Here is a 20,229-nt window from a genome sequence, read left to right as displayed (position 1 = left end):
TCACATAGTCAAAATTTGTCAAGTTGCTATAATTTTCTATACAAGTAGACCATCCAATAATAATTATCAAATTATAAATTTTAAATTTTTTTAAAGGAATTGTTAAATTTGCAAACTTTGCACTATACTCGACTTTTTTAATACCTTATGAAACGTGAAATGTGACGGTGCTTTTTCTGAAAATTTGTTTCATTTTGATAGAAGAATGTGAAACTATAGTACTAATATTATTTCTTGAAAATTTAAATAAAACGAATTAATAATTAATAAACCAAAATCTAATGGGGCGAAGCTGAACCGCCAATATGAGGATTGAGGGCATGATCTCCAACACGCAACCAGTTTCAGGGATTAGACTTTAGACCTTTGCCTTCCGTGGTTGAATTACCATGTTGTCCTCGCAAATTATTGAAATATCAAGGGATGTATCCTCGTCGACTACTTTAGGTATTTCCAAAAGTACCCCTGTACATTGTCGTTTTCTTGCGGTTATTGCAAGCCAAGACTAAAGACGTAGAAAGCCCAAACCCGGTTCCGAAGGAACCCACGTAATGCATATGGCAATGGTCTGGGCTGTTTTGTCTTGGTCATATATTTTGAAATGGAGAGGTAACGATTGTTGGGACCTGCCCTATATTGGCCCATAGAAGATCATTTTGGATATGGGCACAAAAGGTGTAAAATGGCACCAACAAAGATAAAACTGATATATTTAGGGATGCACAGGATTCGATTCGGTATGGTTCTGACAAGAATTAGAATAGGAACGGTGTGTATATGAAACCAAATTGGCTCCAAGGTTCCCCACCTATGAACTTTTTTTTTTTGTTGTTCTCTTACACTGATACATTTAGGGATGCATAGGATTCGATTCGATACGGTTCTTAATTATTTGAAGGCTTTGCGCCCAATAGCCACATTTGCTAAAACAATTAAACATAATACATTCATACAATAGCAAAAATATAAATATAAATAAATACAGAAAATAAAACTTCAATAATATTACATCCCATCTCAGGTGTGTGGGTGTAGATCGGAGAAGCCGTGTAACCGTGTCGCTGATTGAGAAGTCTGAGATGCCTAGATGGTGTGTCGGTGATTGAGAAGCGATGTCGAGAGGACTGATGAGAGATGAGAGATGAGAGAAGTAGAGGACTGAGGACTTGAGGAGGGGAGGCGAGGGTGAGGCAGCTTCATAGTTCTATCAGATGAGAGTTGAGATGAGGAGGGGAAGGGAGGCCAGGGTTAGGTTTAGATTTAGGTTTAGTCTGTTTAAATGAGAGAGAGTTGAGTTTTTGTGGTTTAGTGGTGGACCACGTGTTGGTATGACTGACAATTTCTCAGTTAGTAAGTATGTTATTAATAATATATATAATTAAATATATAATCACACACACACACACATATATATATACGGTTTCCACGGGTTTGGAATCGGAACCGTAAACCCATGGTTCCTATTTTCAGAACCGGGACCGAGATCGGAATCGTGAGAATCGAAACCGAAGCTATAGTTCGGTTTTACGATTTTTTTGTACACCCCTAAATACATCCTCTCAATTTCGAGGATGTGAAATGGAGGTGACCTACAAATATAAGACACTATTTATCATTGTAAAACACAAATACACTATGCAAATTATACAGTAGCCATTGTAAAACGTACTTTAAAATGTGGAACATTGCAGTGTCTTGTATTTGAAATTAAAAGAAATAAATTTATTTTAAAGTCTCGTGATTTTCTCTTCTTTAAAATGTGGAACATTGTGGTGTCATGTATTTGAAATTGAAAGAAATAAATTTATTTTAAAGTCTCGTGATTTTCTCTTTTGGCTTCTAGATTTTGAAGGCGTTTCAACATAATCTAGCCAAATAATTAACATTAGTACTTTTTGTTTCCAAACAAAACTTACAACAGTACAACATAAATAAGACAAAGAATAGGCAACTACAAAACAAGACAATCCTACTCCTTCCACTTTTTATGAGGCAAACACGTCGTTACCGACTCTTTAACTAGATTGTCCAATGCTATTGTCAATAAATAGCATCTTCTTGTACGCCTTTTGAATTGGTTCATCGCTGCATGGTATTATCATTGTAATAAAGTTTTTCTTTTACCTAACTGAGTCTTTGGATGCCGGAGAGTTGAAAGACTTTCCGGCACCGGTAGTACCATTCACATCCTTTACCTTCTCGGCAACCCGTTGGTAATCTTTTTTCTGTTTCCCGGCATCCGGAGAATGTTTTCCGGTATCAATTACTGACCGGAGCTCATTTAATTCTTTTCTAAGCAAACCACTCTCCACCTGTAAAACATCAAGCTCTCGTTTCACTGTCAAACACGACTCTGCCACCTCGGCATTTTTACTTAATTTAAGTTTCTGCGCTTGCTTTATATCAACAGCCACGTGTTCGATTCCTATTTTGCCCAGCGTGAGGTACGGAATCTTACGAAGCCAATTCTCAGCCGTCCGATCACCGGCCTGGTCGGCCGAGAATCTGACGCTCCACCGTAGCTTCAACACCGCGCGGTCTCTCAACGGCAGAGCCGTCTTTGCATAGACTTCCACGCCGGAACACAGCCTCTCCACAACGCTCTCCGCCGGAAAACCTCCGATCATATTGCCGGTCAACACGCGGTTCACCGTCCCGCTAGCCCCTTTTTTCACAGGCGTTTCGTTGTTTTCAAAGAACTCCTCGTTATCGGAATCGCCGTCGTTCGCATGAGGCCTGAACCTCGGCGTCGAAACCGAGGATTGCGCGGGCAAAGGAGCAGTCCGTGAATCGACGGATCGCTTGATGGAGAAATCCCCGATCTGAGGCCGGAATCGGAGGAAGAAGCTAGGGTTTCCGTTTGCGAGGAAGTTGAACTCGGCGTTCATGGTCATCGGAGCTCCGATCGGCGAGCCGAAATGTCCGATTCCGGTCCTGACACTGAAACCGAAAGGTCTCCATGAATCGTTGGGACGATAAGAGAGCTTTAACAAAGGGCCAGACTCGAAGAAAGTAGTGAAATTGAAGCAAAGCTCTTTAGTGTCGCCAGCTTCGATTCCGGATTGAAATGGAAACCCTAAAATATTCAGAGGTACCTTAGCTCTCAAAATTGGCTTCTGATCTCCGCGAAACTTTACAGAAGCTTTCATTTTAGAACCCTAAACTTTACAAAATTGGTTTATCGTTTATGGATGTTCGAAGAAATCGTCGCTAAATTAGCTTAGGTATATATATATATATATCTCAATTTAGTAGCTGGAATATAGCTCTCAGTGATTTTTATTGGTAGCTACCATGGAAGGTAAACACACGAGACTATACGTGAAAATAGAACTATAAAACTAGTGAGAAGCACAAAATATATGGAAAATATGACAATGACATAAATAAAGTATAAATTTGGTTTACCCACCAATAAAGTTATGTCCGTGGTGAGAACTGAGAACTACCTTGGGAACCAGGCTAATGTCTACTGCTAAACTACTTTCCTGAATCCTTGTTGGATAAGGAAATAATAAAATTTCTCCCCAAGATAATTTCAGTAGTAATAGAAATCAGGGTTGAAATTAGAAAAATATATTTTTATATAGGGAGACCCATGATTTTTATTTATTTATTTTTGGATCAGTTTAGCAAATTAACCACAAGATAATTTCAATAGTAATAGAAATCAGAGTTGAAATTAGAAAAAAATACTTTTATATAGGGAGACTCATAATTTTTATTTATTTATTTTTGGATCAGTTTAGCAAATTGACCACCTAAGACTTGGGAAACTTCCATATAAACTACTTAAGATACCAAAATATTTAAAAATTCTTTCTTTAAAAAACCTTCATCACCCCTTTAATTCATAGGTTTGAGACGCAAACAAACCCTTACCCTTTCTATCTCCCTCTTTATAAATATAGAGAGAACCTTAACACAGTCACACCACCTTCTCTCTCTAAATGTACACCCCTCTCCCTAAATAAACTTGAAACTCTTAATAGAGAAGAAGAAGTTCTTGAGCGATATGAGTCTTGGAGATGTGGTTGATAGTAAGCCGAGGAAGAGTTGTAGTGATTGGGATTACTTGTTAGAAATCACAAAAGCTGCAAGTCAGAAATATAACAAGAAAAAGCAGCTATGATACTTCAACAATCTTGTTTTTCTACGCAACATTAACAAAGATTGTTGAAAAAAAAAAAGCTCTCAAGAAGCCTATTATTGATAATCCTTATGTCCATCCCGATCACATTATTGACATTGATCCAAGATTAGCAACAAATCAAAAGTCGAAGACCATTAAAAAGGATAAATACTAATCAGAAGATGGAGGAGAAGAAGGAAAAGAAGAAGAAGAAATGGCATAGCCCGGGACGACCACCGAACATGCCATTGGAAATGAAGAATTTCATCACTAATGAGTTGCATGGTACTGAGATACTTCTGGTCATACAGAAGGCCTTGTTTAAAACCGATTGTAGTGACACTCACAATCGTTTGTCGATACCGATCAATAATATCAGGAAGGAGTTTATGAGAGAAGATGAGGTAGCCTTCTGAAGATGCAAGAAAACTCTCTCTCTCTTTATTTTGGCAGAGTATCTTTACACTTCCAGAATTCTCCCATTTTCCTTTCTATTATCTCTATATTTATAGAACGTTATAGGTGTTCTAATAGCTTCCTAATTTTCCCCTCTTGCTGGACTCTACAATTGGGCTTCCCTTTGCTATGGGTCTAGTTTTTATCGTTATTAAGTTGGGCCTCACAATTGTTTTCTCCCTGTAATTGGGCCTAGTGATGAAAACTTCGTTCGGCCCAACTCCATTTGTTTGACCCGCTTCTAACCCGTTTAAGACGATCTGGACCGTGTCCGACCCACGCCGATTTTGGTATCTTCACCTGCCCCCATAATCTTTCCCTAATTAATTAGGGTGGGATTATCGATGGGTTACAATCATGATCTGACGACTCAAGATAGCGGCATATGGGAACAAGTGGACGGTTATGAAGTTAATATCTTGAAATTTGAAATCTTTTTGCCTTCCTGACGCCTCGGTTATCGGGCCCACCCTCTTTTTATAAATCGAGGAAAACATATCCACATTTCTCTCTATTGTCTCTACCATACATTCCTGTCAATCAACTCACTGTCCATTTCTTCCAAGCAAATCAAATCTTCTCCGGCAAACTCCCGTGCAAGATCCTCATTTTTTCAGCTATCCTGCAGCGTCTTTTGCCATCTCTAATCTTCTTGAGGTTAGTTTTGTTTCTTTTTTACCTTTCAAAAACTTTACACACTCCCTTAGGGATCTTGTTCATCTTCACCATGCCTATCGATTTAGATATTCTCCGTATGAAGCTTCATCTTCCCAGCAATGTTCTTATTAAGGAGTGCCTCAAGAACGTGAACATAAGGACTGGGGCCGGCTTTCTTCCAGGCAAAATCTTGTTTTTCCCTCTTGCATCTAAAGATTATTAGATTCCTTCTACATCCTTTTTTCAGTTATGTATTTAATAGGTTGGGACTATCCCCTCTTCAAGTAAACCCCAATATTCCTAGGGTTTTGTCCGTTCTGCTGCTCCTGAACCGTGACAAGGGTTTATATCTTGATATTATAGATCTTCTCCTCTGTTACAAAGTCAGCAAGATCAGGTTGAATGACATGTATTACTATTTTTATCCCATTGAAAAAAGATCCATCTGTACGGACAAACTCGATTCTGAAAAAGGGTGGAAAAAGAGCATAATTGGGGTTCGGGGGGCTTGGTTTGCTCCGGCTGCAAGGGATTATCCTATCCCGAGCACCTTGGGTGAATGCTCAGTTTCTTCATACATGAAGTACAAAAATCATAAGAGTGATTGTCCTTGTGAAGTTTGCGTTCCCCACTTCTGTACTTTTCTTTGCGATTCTTTGGGTATTCCTCATAATGAACTCGGTTACAGCATTTGTAGGGATCGGATCAACCACTTGAAGGAATATGTTCTGAACAACGTTCATTCTTGTTCGGAACTTCTGGTGTTTGAGAATTTCAGCAATATTTCACTCCTCGGCAGCACTATGAGCCAACTCCGGATCCCTTCTTTCAGCAGGAGGAAGGACCCTCCTAGGAACGTTACTGCTCCTGCCCTGGCTTTTTCTCCAGCCTCGGCATCCTCATCTGCCACTACATCTAGCACTACTTCAAACGTTGTGCATGCCAACAATCCGATCATCAATGCCCCGCTTGTTAACCCGAACGTTACTCCCCGAGCCAACAATCCTCCAAGTGCCACTGTGTCTGTACTGGACAAGGAGCAAGGGAAAAGACCCCAGCCTAACAGTGAACCCAACCTTGATGACGTTCCTTTATCTAGGAGGGTTCGAACTTCCTGGGCGAGCGAGCCCTAAGCTTCTCCAAATAGAACAGTCGCTCCTTCTGGGACTGGTGGAACTCTGCTTCTCCCTCTGGGCCAATTCCATGGACCCCTCGATTCATCCGATCAAACGGATCGGTTGTCAATTCAAATGAAATAATGTTCAAGGAGGGGTGGCGTACTACAAACATTTATGCTCCCTTAAGGACATTGAAGTGGCCAAGGCCTTGACTCATAAGGAGGTGTTCAACAGATTTCCTCTGGCCGCAATGGAGGTAATTTTCTACCCCACTCGGTTAATTTAAAAGCGCCTTCATATTTTAACTTCTCCGAATATACGTTCGGCCTAATTAGTATTCGTGCATCTGCTTGCAAACTCTGTTTGGCGTGATGATAATGCAAAAACATATTGAGTCAGCTAACGCCCGGGCACGCAGGTTTACCAGTGGGCTTGACACAGCAAACAAAGAAAACAAGGTCATCAGCACCCAGAACGCCGAACTGATGGTACAGCTGAATCAGGTTGAGAATGAAAGGGATGCTCTGAAAAAAGAAACAAATTCCCTTCAAGATTAAAGAAACGCTCTTCAGATTGAGAAGAGCGTAATAAAGACTGAGCGAGAAACACTGAAAGCTGAAAGAAAAAGTCTTCAACGTTCGTTGGATGACGAACGAACAGCGCGGCTGGCTCTTGAAAAGAGAACTTCAATTGAACGTGATTCCCTGTTCGGCATCATTGGTAGGGTGGACGGTAGAAGGAAGGCTCTCCATACTCGCTTCTATTAGATTGGAGCCCTCAGGTATGCAAAAGGGTACAGAGATGGCTACACCGACCGTTCTTCTCCCGAGGGTCAGTCCAACTCTTATGCAGGCCCTAATGATGTTGACAAGAAACTGAAGATAAGCCCCCTAGAGTCTATGCTGACACAGACCCCACTTTTGCCGAACACATCTCTAACAAGTTCTGGAGAAACATTGGCAAGGATCTGAGCCTGGCTCTTCAAAGATAGACCGTTGGCACAAAACACCAACCGGAATCACCCTTGCCAGTGTTTCTCCAGAACTCGACGCACTATATGCTAACCGATTGGCATCCTCATTACGCTCCCTCGGCAACTGGATGAACTTGATTTGATCAAAATTCCTAACTTCACGCATAACGGCAGAATGATATGCCTCTATTGTTTCATCGTTGGCTCCGTATTCCCCATTCACCTGCCGAACGATCAACTGCAAATTGCTAAAAGCAACTAAACTTTTGACCTTTAGTTCATTGACCAGTCTCAATCCAGCGAGCAATGCTTCATATTCTGCTTCATTATTGGTCTCTCTGAACTTAAATCTGATCGCTTGACTCAACGTGGTGCCTTCTGGCGTCTGCAACTTAATCCCAATTCCTGCCCCCATCTGATTCGAAGAACCATCAACAAAAAGCTTCCATGAAGATTCTCCAGGATTTTCTTCTAGGTCCGCCACATCACACTCCAATAGGAAATCAGCCACCGTTTGTCCTTTAATGGCTGTTCAGGGTTCATACGTTATGTCAAAAAAGCTCAACTCTGTTTCCTACTTCGTCATTCTCCTAGAAAAATCTGGCTTATGCAGAATCATCCTTATGGGAAAAGTGGTCAGAACGACTATAGGATGGGATTTGAAGTAGTGCCTGAGCTTCTTCTTTGCATTCACCAAAGACAAGATCACGCATTCGGCCTTTGAGTAACTTTTCTTCGGCTCGGACATTATTTTGCTGACATAAAACACTGTGAACTGCTTACCCTCTTCACATCGTATAAGAACGGTGTTTGTTACAATGTTGGAGACGCCAAGGTACATGAAAAGCTATTTACCTGGTTTTGGGGCAGTTAAGACTGGCGGGTTTCGCATATACTCTTTTAATCTGGTCAATGCTTGCCTTTGCTCATTCCCCCAAGATTGCTTTCCGTAAATCCTTATTGTATCGAAGAATGGTTTGCATCGATCTGACAACTTCGAAATGAATTGACTTAGTGCCGTTATACGTCCGGTGAGAGCTTGTACTTCCCTGACTATGCTCGGTTCTGCATTTTTCAGTAGACCCTCCTCTTGGGCTTGGCTAACTTCAATCCTTTTGTTGTTGACCACGTGGCTAAAAAATTACCCAGAATCCACATCGAACAAGCACTTCGTCGAGTTCAACTTCATTCCGTACCTCTTTAGCACTCCAAACACCTCTTGCAAGTGTTGCAAATTGTGATACCCCTCGTTTCTAGAGCCACGGGTGATCAAGTCCGAGCACAGATCCGAGGGATACCAAACAATCAATATGTAAATAAGCAGGAATAAAACTGAAGTAAGATTTAAATAATAATAAACAGAAAGAATACTAATATGAAAATCCTCAAACATTAAATAATAAATTAATATAATTTAAATCCGTACAACTCGGGAATCCACCTAGTGGACCCCTAACTCCAAATCTTTAAATAAATTTACATAATTAAAATCCAAAATCAAAATAGAAAAGAAACCCTATGTAACCGGAAAAGTGAGTGTCTGTATTTGCATTAACACGAACAAACTCTAAGCCTGGTACTGGTAAATACCTGAAAAATAGGAGTGGGTCAAGCCCACATGCAAGTTCCAATCTACTACAATCCGTACATAAACTCGATACGCAGATACATCCTAGATAGCTCGGCAATATCTACAATAGTCCATATATATATATATATATATATATATATATATACACACACACTATAGGATGTTCACTAGCCTATAACATAGTTCAGCCTGGGTAGAATGTGACATATAAAACACGTTTTTCAGCAGCCAAGTACCTAGACCTACCAGGGAACATTAGCTATATCTAGCTACTCAACCTTTGCAATATACGCACCCTAACCGTGATCAGGAGACTCAAGCTCGTATCACGGTACTATAAATATATATATAAATTCCTTCCTAGTGCAGAAAGATAAAACAAATATCCATTATGTCGTTCAACTGTTTTAGTTGACAAGACATGCATCCATGTAGGATTTAACTGTTTTAGTTAATCCATTCCTTATGTATGAAGGGGTAGGACTTAGTTTTTTGATCTAATCCATCCCTGATATGTCACCGTCCCATACCGGTACATATAATGCAAATGATCCTTGAATGATGCAACATTTTATGCAGTTCATCAAATCATGTCCACGTAATCCAAATAGTTGATATATAGAATTTAAATAGTTCATCAACTTGAAAAATTCAGAATCCATCCATATAATTAACGAGACAAAGTTTAATAGTTCATTAAGTTAAGATCCAGTATCCATCCATGTCATTGAAAATTTAATTCATTTAATTAAATTTCAACTAACCCATAGTACAGTCCAGCAGTTGACAATATTAACAATAGTAAGAGTTAATTATAAAGCTGAGAATGACAAACTATAACTCAGAAAATCCACACTACTAACCAATAGTTGCTGAAACATATAGAACAGTTTAACCATTAAAATAACAATCTCAATTTAATTATTGAAACCTAATTTATTAGTTCCTTAATTAAAATCCAACCTATGCACAAATAAGGTCCAAAAGATACATAACCCTATTCTGTATCTAACATAGATTTCAAAACCATTCTCCAGTCATCTAAGTTGCTAAATTAAATTCACACAATTAGATACTTTACAATCACCAACAAAGTGCGTCATTACTTAAAACTCCTACACTATGAAAACCCTTAGCATATTAGGATAAATTATGCATTGTGGGTCCTAATATAGCATAATATCATGTTTAGATTCCATACAACAGTCCGTTAAATTTCTAAAACAAAACTTAGTGCACTAGTCCTTCCTATCCGCTAGCGGCGTACAAAGTCGCTTATTTTTACACTGTTTATTCCATTTGCCCTACGGACCAAAATATACAATTAGAGGAACTAAAATCCCTTGAAATTACTTTTAGAATCCTCATTCCAGTCCCTGAAACCATTTAGAATTTCAAGCATGGCCCAAACAGCGCCCAAACAGCTCAAGAATGCATCCAAACGTGACTTAACCAAGGGAGCCTTCTCTAAAATCAAAGAGCAGGCTCTTTCTCACTTAGAGCCGGCTCCCTAACCCCTTGGAGCCGGCTCTTTGAAGGTGGAGACGGCTCCCACAAATCTGGAGCCTTCTCCTCCCACTTTGAGCCTTCTCCACTCCTCTGCTTCACCTTCTTCTTCCACGGTGATCTTCAACCTTCTGTTCCCAGTTTTTTCTAAAGTTTCTAGAGTTCAAACAAGGTATAAACAGCCCTAGAAATTCTTTGAATTCCATTATAAATTGATTTACTGAGGTTTAAATCCAAATCGAAGTAGTCTATACAAGGAAGCAAACAAAGTTATACACAAAACGTAGAACAGATTTCAATTTGATTCAATACGCATAAACACTTGTTTTAAAGTTTATTACATCCCTGGAGTCTATTTAGAATGCACAGAACACAAGTTTATAGGAAAGGAATAGACTGAAACTTGCCTCACGATTCCAGTTTGAAACCTTAAGCGTCGTCTCTAAGTTTCAGAATTCTCCAAGTCTGTTTCCCCTCCGCTCTGCTCATAGTTCCCTTCCTCTATTGCTTCTTGGTTCCATCCAGAAGCAACCCCTCTGTTCTTCCTCCAGTCTTCCTCCTTTAGCCTCACAGAAAATCACCCGAGACCCTCTATGTTTCTCTTAAGACCAGTCTAGAGCCTCTGTTTTCCTTCTCATACATATTACGTAAGTAGGATTGTTCCCAACCCTAGCAGACTTAAAAGAAAAATATATATAGACGTCCCAAACCCTAATCTACGTAACTCTATATTTACCGGGTTTAATTTAAAACCTAAAATAAGTCTGCGTCCATACTATATAAAAAATAAAACCCTAATCCTATATCATATACAAGACCAAATAAAACAATTAATTTAGACAACTAAATAATTAAAATTAAACAATTACTTTAAAACAAATAAACAAGTAATTTAGAATCAAGAACAAATACATAATTAATTTAAAATAAAGAAACAATTAAACAATTACGCAAATGAGCACATAAATCACATAATGAAATAAAAATGCAATAAAATCAAATTTAAATTTTGAAAACTAGGGGTATTACACAAATGGTGGTTCTTCTTTCTGCTCTTTACCACCATGTCATCGATATAAGCCTCTACAGTTTTACCCATTTGCTTCTTAAAAATCTTGCTAACCAGCCTTCGGTATGTGGCTTCAGCATTCTTTAATCCGAACGGCATGACCTTGTAACATTAGATCCCTCGTTCAGTAACAAAAGATGTATTTTCCTTATCGTTCAGATCCATAGGAATTTAATTATAGCCCGAATAGGCATCCAAAAAGGTTAGCTGTTCGTACCCAGTTGTAGCATCCACCATCTGATCAATCTTTGGAAGTGGAAAACTATCCTTCGGGCAAGTTTTGTTTAGGTTGGTGAAGTCAATGCAAACTCTCCACTTCCTATTCTTCTTCTTCACAACAACTACGTTTGATAGCCAAGACGGATATTGAACCTCTCTAATAAACCCAGCTTCTAATAACCTATCAATCTCATCGGCAATGATCTCGGGCTAGCAGTGCGAACGGGAGTTTTTCCCTTCCTAGCGACTTTTAGGGTTACCAAGTAACACTCTTTGGCTGCAACCTGGTCCTAATGGATATCAATCACCTTATTCCCATCCGGGCTTAGACACCTCATTACCTTGTGTAAGGTCGATGGGACCCCCTGGACTCTATATATCCAACCTCTCCCTATTAATAGATTGTAGGACGGATGGATCTCAACTACCACAAATCTTTTGACCAGTTCCCTCTCGGCAGCTCGGACAAGCAATTCTTCCATACCGATCGATTCTACTCACTTTCCATCGAATCCAACAACGAATTTCTAGTAGGTTTAAGTTCCTCATGCTTGATCTCGAGCCGATCGAACGTGACCCGTAGCATGATGTTCACACTGCTTCCTGGGTTAATCAGCACCCTCCACACTAGGCAATCTGCCACTGTCAAACTAACGACCAAAGGATCTTCCTGAGGAATCTGAACTCGCAACAAGTCTGTTCTATCAAACTTTATATGTACTGAGGCATTCTGTTGGTACAGAGTGTTTACACTGCCTATTTTCCTCTTCATCTGGGCTTAACGGAGACGCGTTCAGAGTAACTCTTCTAACTCTTCAGATTGTTCAGGTCGGCCATGAATTGCATTTATAATCCGAACGGGTTGGGCATTATAGAGGCTCGACTTCTGATTTCTTTTAACCTGTTCAGCCGGTCGATTTTGCTCTGTTGGTGGCCTTTGGACATATCCAGCGACCTCCCCTCTGGATATCAGTATCTCCACTTGCCTCCTTAGGTTCCTGCATTCATTAGTTAGGTGACCAAAATCACTATGAAAAACACAGTGTTTGGACTGATCCCTCTGTTCGAGAGGTTGTTTAATTGGTAAGAGAGAGCGAAACTTATCTTTGTTTTCTTGGAATAACCTAGCCAAGGTAACTTTTAGTGGTGTGACCAATTATTCTTCCCTCGGCCTCTTTTCTGTCTTCCAGGAAGTTTGACGTTGCGTCGGAGCTTGCTTCTACCCGATCTTGGCCTTTAATTTCTCCTTTGTTGATATAATCGATGTCTTTCGTGCATTAGCTGCCTCATCTTCTTCCAAGTGTACGAATCCGTTTGCTCTTTCGTTCAGTTCATCCATGGTCTTTAGCGTATTCATCACCAGGCTTATGTGAAACGGTGTCCCTCGGTTCATGGCCAGCTTGATTGCTTGAACCGTTGTGGACGAATGACACTCCATTACCATGCTCTTAACAAGGTTGAACCTGGTGAGGAAAACTTGGAGCTTCTCATCTTCATGCTGTTTCATTATAAAGAGGCTTGAAACATCTTTGGCTGGGCTCTTATTCCTATAATACTAGCTTGGAAGCTAGCGATTGAGCCTTGAGCCAAATTCTTGAACCAATTGAGCGCAGGCCCTGCCAAACTTGTAGGGAAGCACTTGCACATCAAAGGATCATTTTCCGTGTTTAGAGCCATTTTAAGCTGAATGTGGTAAATGTGATTGATCGGATCAGTCGTTCCATCAAACAGAATGAACATCGGCATGGAAAATTTCCTCTGATTCGGAGTGTTCAAGATCTCGTCAGTGAATGGAGAGGCAACCATTCGTGCTGAAGAATAGAAGGCTTCATTTTCCCTAGAAAATCGTGAGGGAATCTTCTGATCTTCAGATCTCCTCTCTGAACTCCTGTAATCATATGTAGCCATTGAAGGTCGGTAGGGTGGATCAAACGATCTTTCCTCGGTGAGCTCCCTCTGCCACGGTGATATAGCTCTATGATGACCAAACTCCATGGCTTCTTCATGCTTCGATCTTCCTTGATTTGGATCAAACGCTGCGGATTCTTCTCGCATAATTCGCTCGCGATGCGGATCCAAATGGATAGATCCCTCTCAATCTTCCATTTGATAAACATTTAGCGGTAAATCACCTAGCAAGATCTCCTCACGACAAAGATCCATGTGATTGTCTCCTTCTTGATCATTTTGATGAACGACATTGGACTGCAAAACTTTCTCCCCTGCTAGAGGTGGCCGTGAAATGACCGGAGCTTTTCGACGCTCCATTCCAGCTCGCAATTCTGCATTCTCTCTTCTCAGGACCTCGATTGTGCTCATCAGTTCATCAAGCTTCGACTGTTGGTCATTCTCCATCGAATTTGAGCTTTCTCCTCATATCATCATTTTTTATCGGAGCAAAGTCAATAACTGCAAGTTGCGGATTAGATCTGAGCTACGCTAATATGATCGTACTCGATCTAGAGTCGAACCAGCTGAATTCTGATCTCCTTTGGCCGGATATGAATTTCTCCTGCTGTGAATTCGTCAGTTCTAGCTTCAGTAAACAACTGTGTAGATCCAACGCGAATCTCTTGCCACCAACTAGAATCGAGACTCTACAAGTTAAACGCCGATCACACTAATTTGGATTCAACTTTCAGAGATCAAGTTTTTTCTTCACGAACTAGTCTGGATTGAATCAATTTTGATCGACTCAATCTTCATCGTTTCCCACAGACGGCGCCAATTGAAGATGCAAGAATACTTTCTCTCTCTATTTTGGCAGAGTATCTTTACACTTCTAGAACTTTCCCTTTTTCCTTTCTATTATCTCTCTATTTATAGAACGTTACAGGCGTTCTAATAGCTTCCTAATTTACCCCTCATACTGGACTTTACAATTGGGTTTCCCTTTGCTATGGGTCTAATTATTTTCGTTATTAAGTTGGGCCTCACAATTGCTTTCACCCTGTAATTGGGGTTGGTGATGAAAACTTCGTTCGGCCCAACTCCATTTGTTCAATCCGCTTCCAACCCCTTTATGACAATCTGGACTGTGTCCGACCTATGCCAATTATGGTGTCTTCACCTTCTTGAAGACGCGAGACAAAGATGCCAAGTATACCGTAATACAGTGTTTGTTGATTGATCCAGAACTTGAGGAATTTATGAAAGGTAGCTCAATGTATATATTGGCAACCCATTGGAAACAAATTGTTGATAACAACAAGTTTTGTGAAGATGTGGTTTTCCAAGTTTAGTCATTCCGAGTTAGTTTTGATCTTTGCTTCGCTGTCGTTAAAGTGGTCGATCCTTCTCTTCCTCCTTCTCCTTCGGTAGAGGTGGATGGTGCAAGCACCAGCACCAAAACCAGATATAGCTTACACACAGAAGATGGTGGTACTAGCAGCAGCAGAAGATCGACCTGACTTAAACGTGACTTTTGTTATGGAAGAATATAATTCTTGATTTATTCCACGTTGAACCTTGTATGAAATCGAAATGGTAAAAGACTACTTCTGTTTAATTTTGAATTCTGAACGAGAAAATAAGGTTGTAATTTGAGCTACTAAATTTGAGTTGTTGCTCTTTTTAAAAAACTACGAAAATAGAACTAGGGTGGTTGATATAAGAGGGGTATAAGCAGACATGCCAAGAATTGAATCTGATAATTTCAATATAGATTGAAACTTTCAATTCATTACCCTAATTACCCTAATCCATCGTCACGATTCGATCTAATATACTCTTTTTTTTTTTTTGAAAAATAAATATCCACCCTTCCATTTCAAATATAAATGTCACAATTAAAAAGTCAAAGTATTATTTTTTATTTTTTATAACATTACAAATCTAATCTTTAAAAAGAAAACCATCACATCGTGTAGACATACTATAGATAAATTCGATAATTCATTAACTACTAATATAATAACAAACATAATAACACTAATTTTCTTAAAAGTTAGATTTTTAAAAAGAAATATTTATTTTGAAATAGAGGGAGTAATGTATAATATGTTATAAATATATTATCTATTGTTATAATATATTTAAGGGTAAAATGCAAAAAATCCCCCTGAACTATTGGGGTATTGCAACTAACCCCCTGAAGTACAAAAAAAACCCCCAAACTATGCATTTGTTGCAATTTACTTCCTGGGTCAACATTCCAGTACCGGAAATTCGAAAAGACCATTGTACCTTAAATAAAACGACATAGTTTAAGGCTATGGAAATCTACAATTGCTGATTTGGAAAGTGAAATCTAAAGAACCAATGAAAATGCGACAACAAGGCAATTGTGATAAGGCTACAGATATATTCCCTCAACCACACAACCCCAATGGCGCCATTTTCTGTCTTTATCAACTAGCAGTTGCAGAGCTTTGCAAGTTCTCCGATCTGTTGTTAAAACGTAACTAAAATCTTAACATCTCTCTTGCTACAAGTGTTGAAGCCAAATTAGTAACTCTCTTACCCTAAATAATTGATTGAAACCATTTCTAAGTTGAGTTTGTAGATAATTTTTTTACTAGTTTTATAACCATTGTCGTTTTTTTTTTGGTATGTATAAAGCATATTTTCATTTTGAAAGGATTCGAGGTCTACACATGATGTTGATGTTGTTGTTTTCAAGTAATTTTTCGATGCCTTTATGTCACTTAATTTTTAGTTTTTTTTTTTTGCCTTTTTCTGTTCATGACTTGGTTTCGCCTTTTTCTACCTTTTTGTTGTCAAATGTTGTCTGCCTTTGTGTTGCTTAATTTGTAGGTTTTTTGTGTCTTTTTTTGTTGATTTACTTGTTTTCAAGTCTTATTTGTGCCATTATTTTTTGTCAAATGTTGTCTGCCTTTATGTTGCATAATTTTTAGCTTTTTAAGCCTTATTCTGTTGATGTAGTTGCTTTCAAGCCTTTTTTCTGCAATATTTGTTTTTTGTTCAAATGTTGTCTCAATCAGTGAACTTTGTCTTCATGAAACTGTATAAAATTGTTCATGTCATTGGTGGTCCCTCTATTGAATATGTGTTTTTTTTATGCTTTGTAGTGGTTAGGTAGTCATTGTGTATAAAATTTTGTTGGTTGTCATTCATTGAATTGTCTTTATTATATGAATTTTTTTTACACCTGTTCAGTGTAGGTGCACAGTTGCTGACAATAATTTGTCTGTACACTTAATGATTGAATCGATGGCCTGTACACTTATTTACTGAGCCCACTTGTTTATTTAATTATGTTATTGTAGATGGATGGTAAGTACACCATTGAAGTGCATCATGTGGGTATTTTTGAGAAATCACATCCTATGACATACATGAGAGGAAAAATATCAAATTTTGATAATGTAGACCCAGATAAGATGTCCTTTATTCAGATTCAAGGGATGGCAACTCAGTTGGGATATGGGGAGGTCAGTGAAGTGTTCTACAAAGTACCTTATCAATGGCAAAATTTTAATGAAGGCAAATGTAATTTAGATGTATTTAGAATGTTTTATGACCATAAAGCCTATAGGGAAATCAACAAAATTAAGTTGTACATTGTTGCACCTATCTTGTTGAATGAAGCACCAAATGAAGATATCTTAGGTGATGATGTGGGTTGGGGTGTAGGGTGGGATGAATCAGACCCCATTGCTCATGTGTCAAGCCCATATGGCCCTAATGATGAGTTGATAAGCTTGAATGGATCTGATGATGAAGTTCTTGATACTGAATCTATGTACCAAGAATACATTCCTTCAAGGGATTTAGGAGAAAATGAACTAGAAATAGGTATGAAATTTGGCTCTGCTGAAGATTTTAGGTTGGCCCTTAGAGACACAGCATTGAGGGGTAAGTTTGATATAAAGTTCACAAAGAATGATGAAGATAAGGTAAGTGCAGTATGTAAGGTTGAATGTGGTTGGAGAATATATGCAAGTAAAACAGAAGGTGGTGATTGTTTGATGGTTAAGACATATGTGCAAGATCATGCAAAACTATCTTTGGTTTCATAGCAATGCACAAGCCTCATCATCCTTTATTGCAAACAAATACTTAGAACAACTAAGATTGAACCCAAAGATGCATTTAAGTACACTTAAAAGCACTACTGCTTCTGATTTGGACATTGATGTGTCCAAACACAAAGTGTATAGGGCTAAGAGGAAAGCATTAGAGATGATTGAAGGAAATGAAGAAGAGCAATATGAAAAAATGAGAGATTACTGCAGTTTAATCTTGAGAAGTAACCCTGGCAGTATTGTTAAATTGCAAACTGAGCCCACTGGTGTTAAGAATGAGAGAAGGTTTATGAGAGTATTTATCTGTTATGATGCAATGAAAACTGGTTTTAAAGAAGGTTGTAGGCCTCTTATTAGTGTGGATGGTTGCTTCCTAAAGGGACCATATGGTGGCCACTTTTTGAGTGCAGTGGCCAATGATGGAAATGGACAGATGTTTCCAGTGGCAATTGCAGTAGTGGAGTCTGAGATAAGAGATTCTTGGGAATGGTTTATGGGAGAATTGATGGATGCTATAGGACCTTACCAAGATATAACTTTTATATCAGATAGACAAAAGGTACACTTTCTATTTAATTTACTTCTATTTATGTTTAGATTCTATTTTAATTTAATTTTGTGGTCTGTTTTATTCTACTTTTTTTAACACTGATTTTCTGTTTGATTTGTCTCATGTGTAGGGTTTAGTAGAAACCTTTGAGAACATGATGGAAGGGTCAGACCATAGATTTTGTGTAAGGCATCTGTATGAGAATTTCAAACTTAGGTTCAAAGGACAGCAGCTAAAAATAGAGTTATGGGAGGCAGCAAGGGCATATACTGAAGCAAACGTTGAACAACATATGAGGAAAATAAGGGACTTAAATGTGGAAGCTTATGAGTGGTTGAGGAAGGTACCAGCTATTTTATGGTCAATGTCAGGCTTTACCCAAACTTCAAAATGTGATATGGTCATCAACAACATATGTGAAAGTTGGAATGTAGTTATTGTTGATGCAAGAGATAAGCCAATAATATACATGCTAGAATGGATTAGGAGGCATCTAATGTTAAGGTTTCAATGCAAGAGAGAATGGATGTCATTACAACAAGGCTTGTTATGTCCAGAAATTCAAAAGAATCTCAACAAAGTGAAACACCAAGCTAGAATATGTAAGGTGCATTATGCTAGTGATCAAAAGTATGAGGTTGAATGCTATGGAATAAGTGAAGCAGTTGACATTGAGAAGAAATCTTACAGTTGTAGGGTGTGGAATTTAACTGGCATCCCCTATAGACATGCTGTAGCATGCACCTTTATGAAGAGGGAAGCTCCTGAGGTATATGTTCACCTATACTATCACAGAGAAACCTACCTCAAGTCCTATGCTGGTTTAATCCTACCCAGTCCAATGGGAAGGTTGATGAAAATAGACCCCATTCAACCACTGCTTCTACCACACTATAGGAAGCCCACTGGTAGGCCAAAGAAGGCTAGGAATAAGAAGAATGATGAACCCAAGGGTGGAGCCAAACTTAGTAGGTCTAAGGAAAATTTGAAATGTTCAAGGTGTAAGGAGAATGGCCATAATATAAGGATCTGCAAAGCACCTGAGCCATTGGTGATTGACAAACCTCCTCCAAGAAGGGGAGGTAGACCACCCATTCTTGGAAGGGGAAGACCAAGAGTACCTGAAGGCATGACAGGTAGAGGAAGAGGAAGAATGGGAAGAAAAGGGAGAGCTAGAGGAATTGAAATTCCACCTCCAGTACCTTCAAACCAAGAGGTACTTTTAATATGATATTTATGATAATTTTCATGTTATGTCTACCTTAACTGAGCTAACTTGTACCACTCATTTTAGGTTTTAAACATACCCTTTACACAACTTTCACAAAGTCAGGCATCATCATCTTCTAGGTATGCTGAAAACAATCCCTTATGTTCTCTTTATGTTGGTTGGTATGACTTGTTATAACAAATTGGTTGGTTTGTTAACAGGTTCATGATGGACAGTGAGTATGACTGTTGGTAGTGAAGAAGGCCAGTAATTGCAGCTTTTGTTGATGCTTTTTGTTAGTGGATGACCCCTTTTGTCTATGGTCTTCTTGCTGTCAGTGGTTTTTGTCACTCCAAGTTGCTATTGGATGTTGTTTTGTTGCTGCTATGGCTCATGCTGACTTTTTGGTTACTGTATATGCTAATGGGATAGGAGAGCTTTAGTTCGATTTCCATATATGTATGTTATTAAGTAGTACTGATGTTACTTATGTTTAGAATGGTAATGTTCTTATGTAATTGCAGTGTACTTTGGTTGAACATGCTTAGTGTCATTGAACAGATATACTGTCATTGAACAGGTTGTTTCTAGAAATTTGTTTCACTACAATTAAAGGTTGATGGTGCTCAATCAGTTGGTTTTAATGTATATTTATTTGCTTGCAGTGTGCTTTGAATGCTTTAAAAAATTGTAGTGTAGTTTGGTTGAACAGGCCTAGTGTCATTGAACATGTATACTGTCATTTAACAGCTTATTAAATT

The 20,229-nt window shown here is 38.8% G+C and overlaps 2 protein-coding genes across 2 annotated transcripts; one reads left to right on the top strand and one right to left on the bottom strand.

Moving 5' to 3' along the window:
- Window positions 1–1,768: 1,768 nt before the first annotated feature.
- LOC132299285 (uncharacterized) lies at window positions 1,769–3,310 on the bottom strand. The gene has a single exon (XM_059795809.1). The coding sequence runs from the start codon at window positions 3,147–3,149 to the stop codon at window positions 2,121–2,123; it is 1,029 nt and encodes a 342-aa protein (XP_059651792.1). The 5' UTR covers window positions 3,150–3,310; the 3' UTR covers window positions 1,769–2,120.
- A 14,459-nt stretch (window positions 3,311–17,769) lies between these two features.
- Window positions 17,770–19,911, top strand: LOC132301040 (uncharacterized). Its single transcript, XM_059798333.1, has 3 exons — window positions 17,770–18,267; window positions 18,389–19,474; window positions 19,807–19,911. Exons 1-3 carry the CDS (start codon window positions 17,770–17,772, stop codon window positions 19,909–19,911), a joined length of 1,689 nt encoding a protein of 562 aa, XP_059654316.1.
- The last annotated feature ends 318 nt before the right edge of the window (window positions 19,912–20,229 follow it).

Source organism: Cornus florida, unplaced genomic scaffold (assembly GCF_030987335.1).
Source record: "Cornus florida cultivar Cherokee Brave unplaced genomic scaffold, ASM3098733v1 CherokeeBrave_3.0.0_Hap2_Chr03, whole genome shotgun sequence".
NCBI classification, from domain to species: Eukaryota; Viridiplantae; Streptophyta; class Magnoliopsida; order Cornales; family Cornaceae; genus Cornus; species Cornus florida.
The sequence above is the reverse complement of the archived record's forward strand: the minus strand, read 5'-3'. Positions and strand labels throughout refer to the sequence as shown.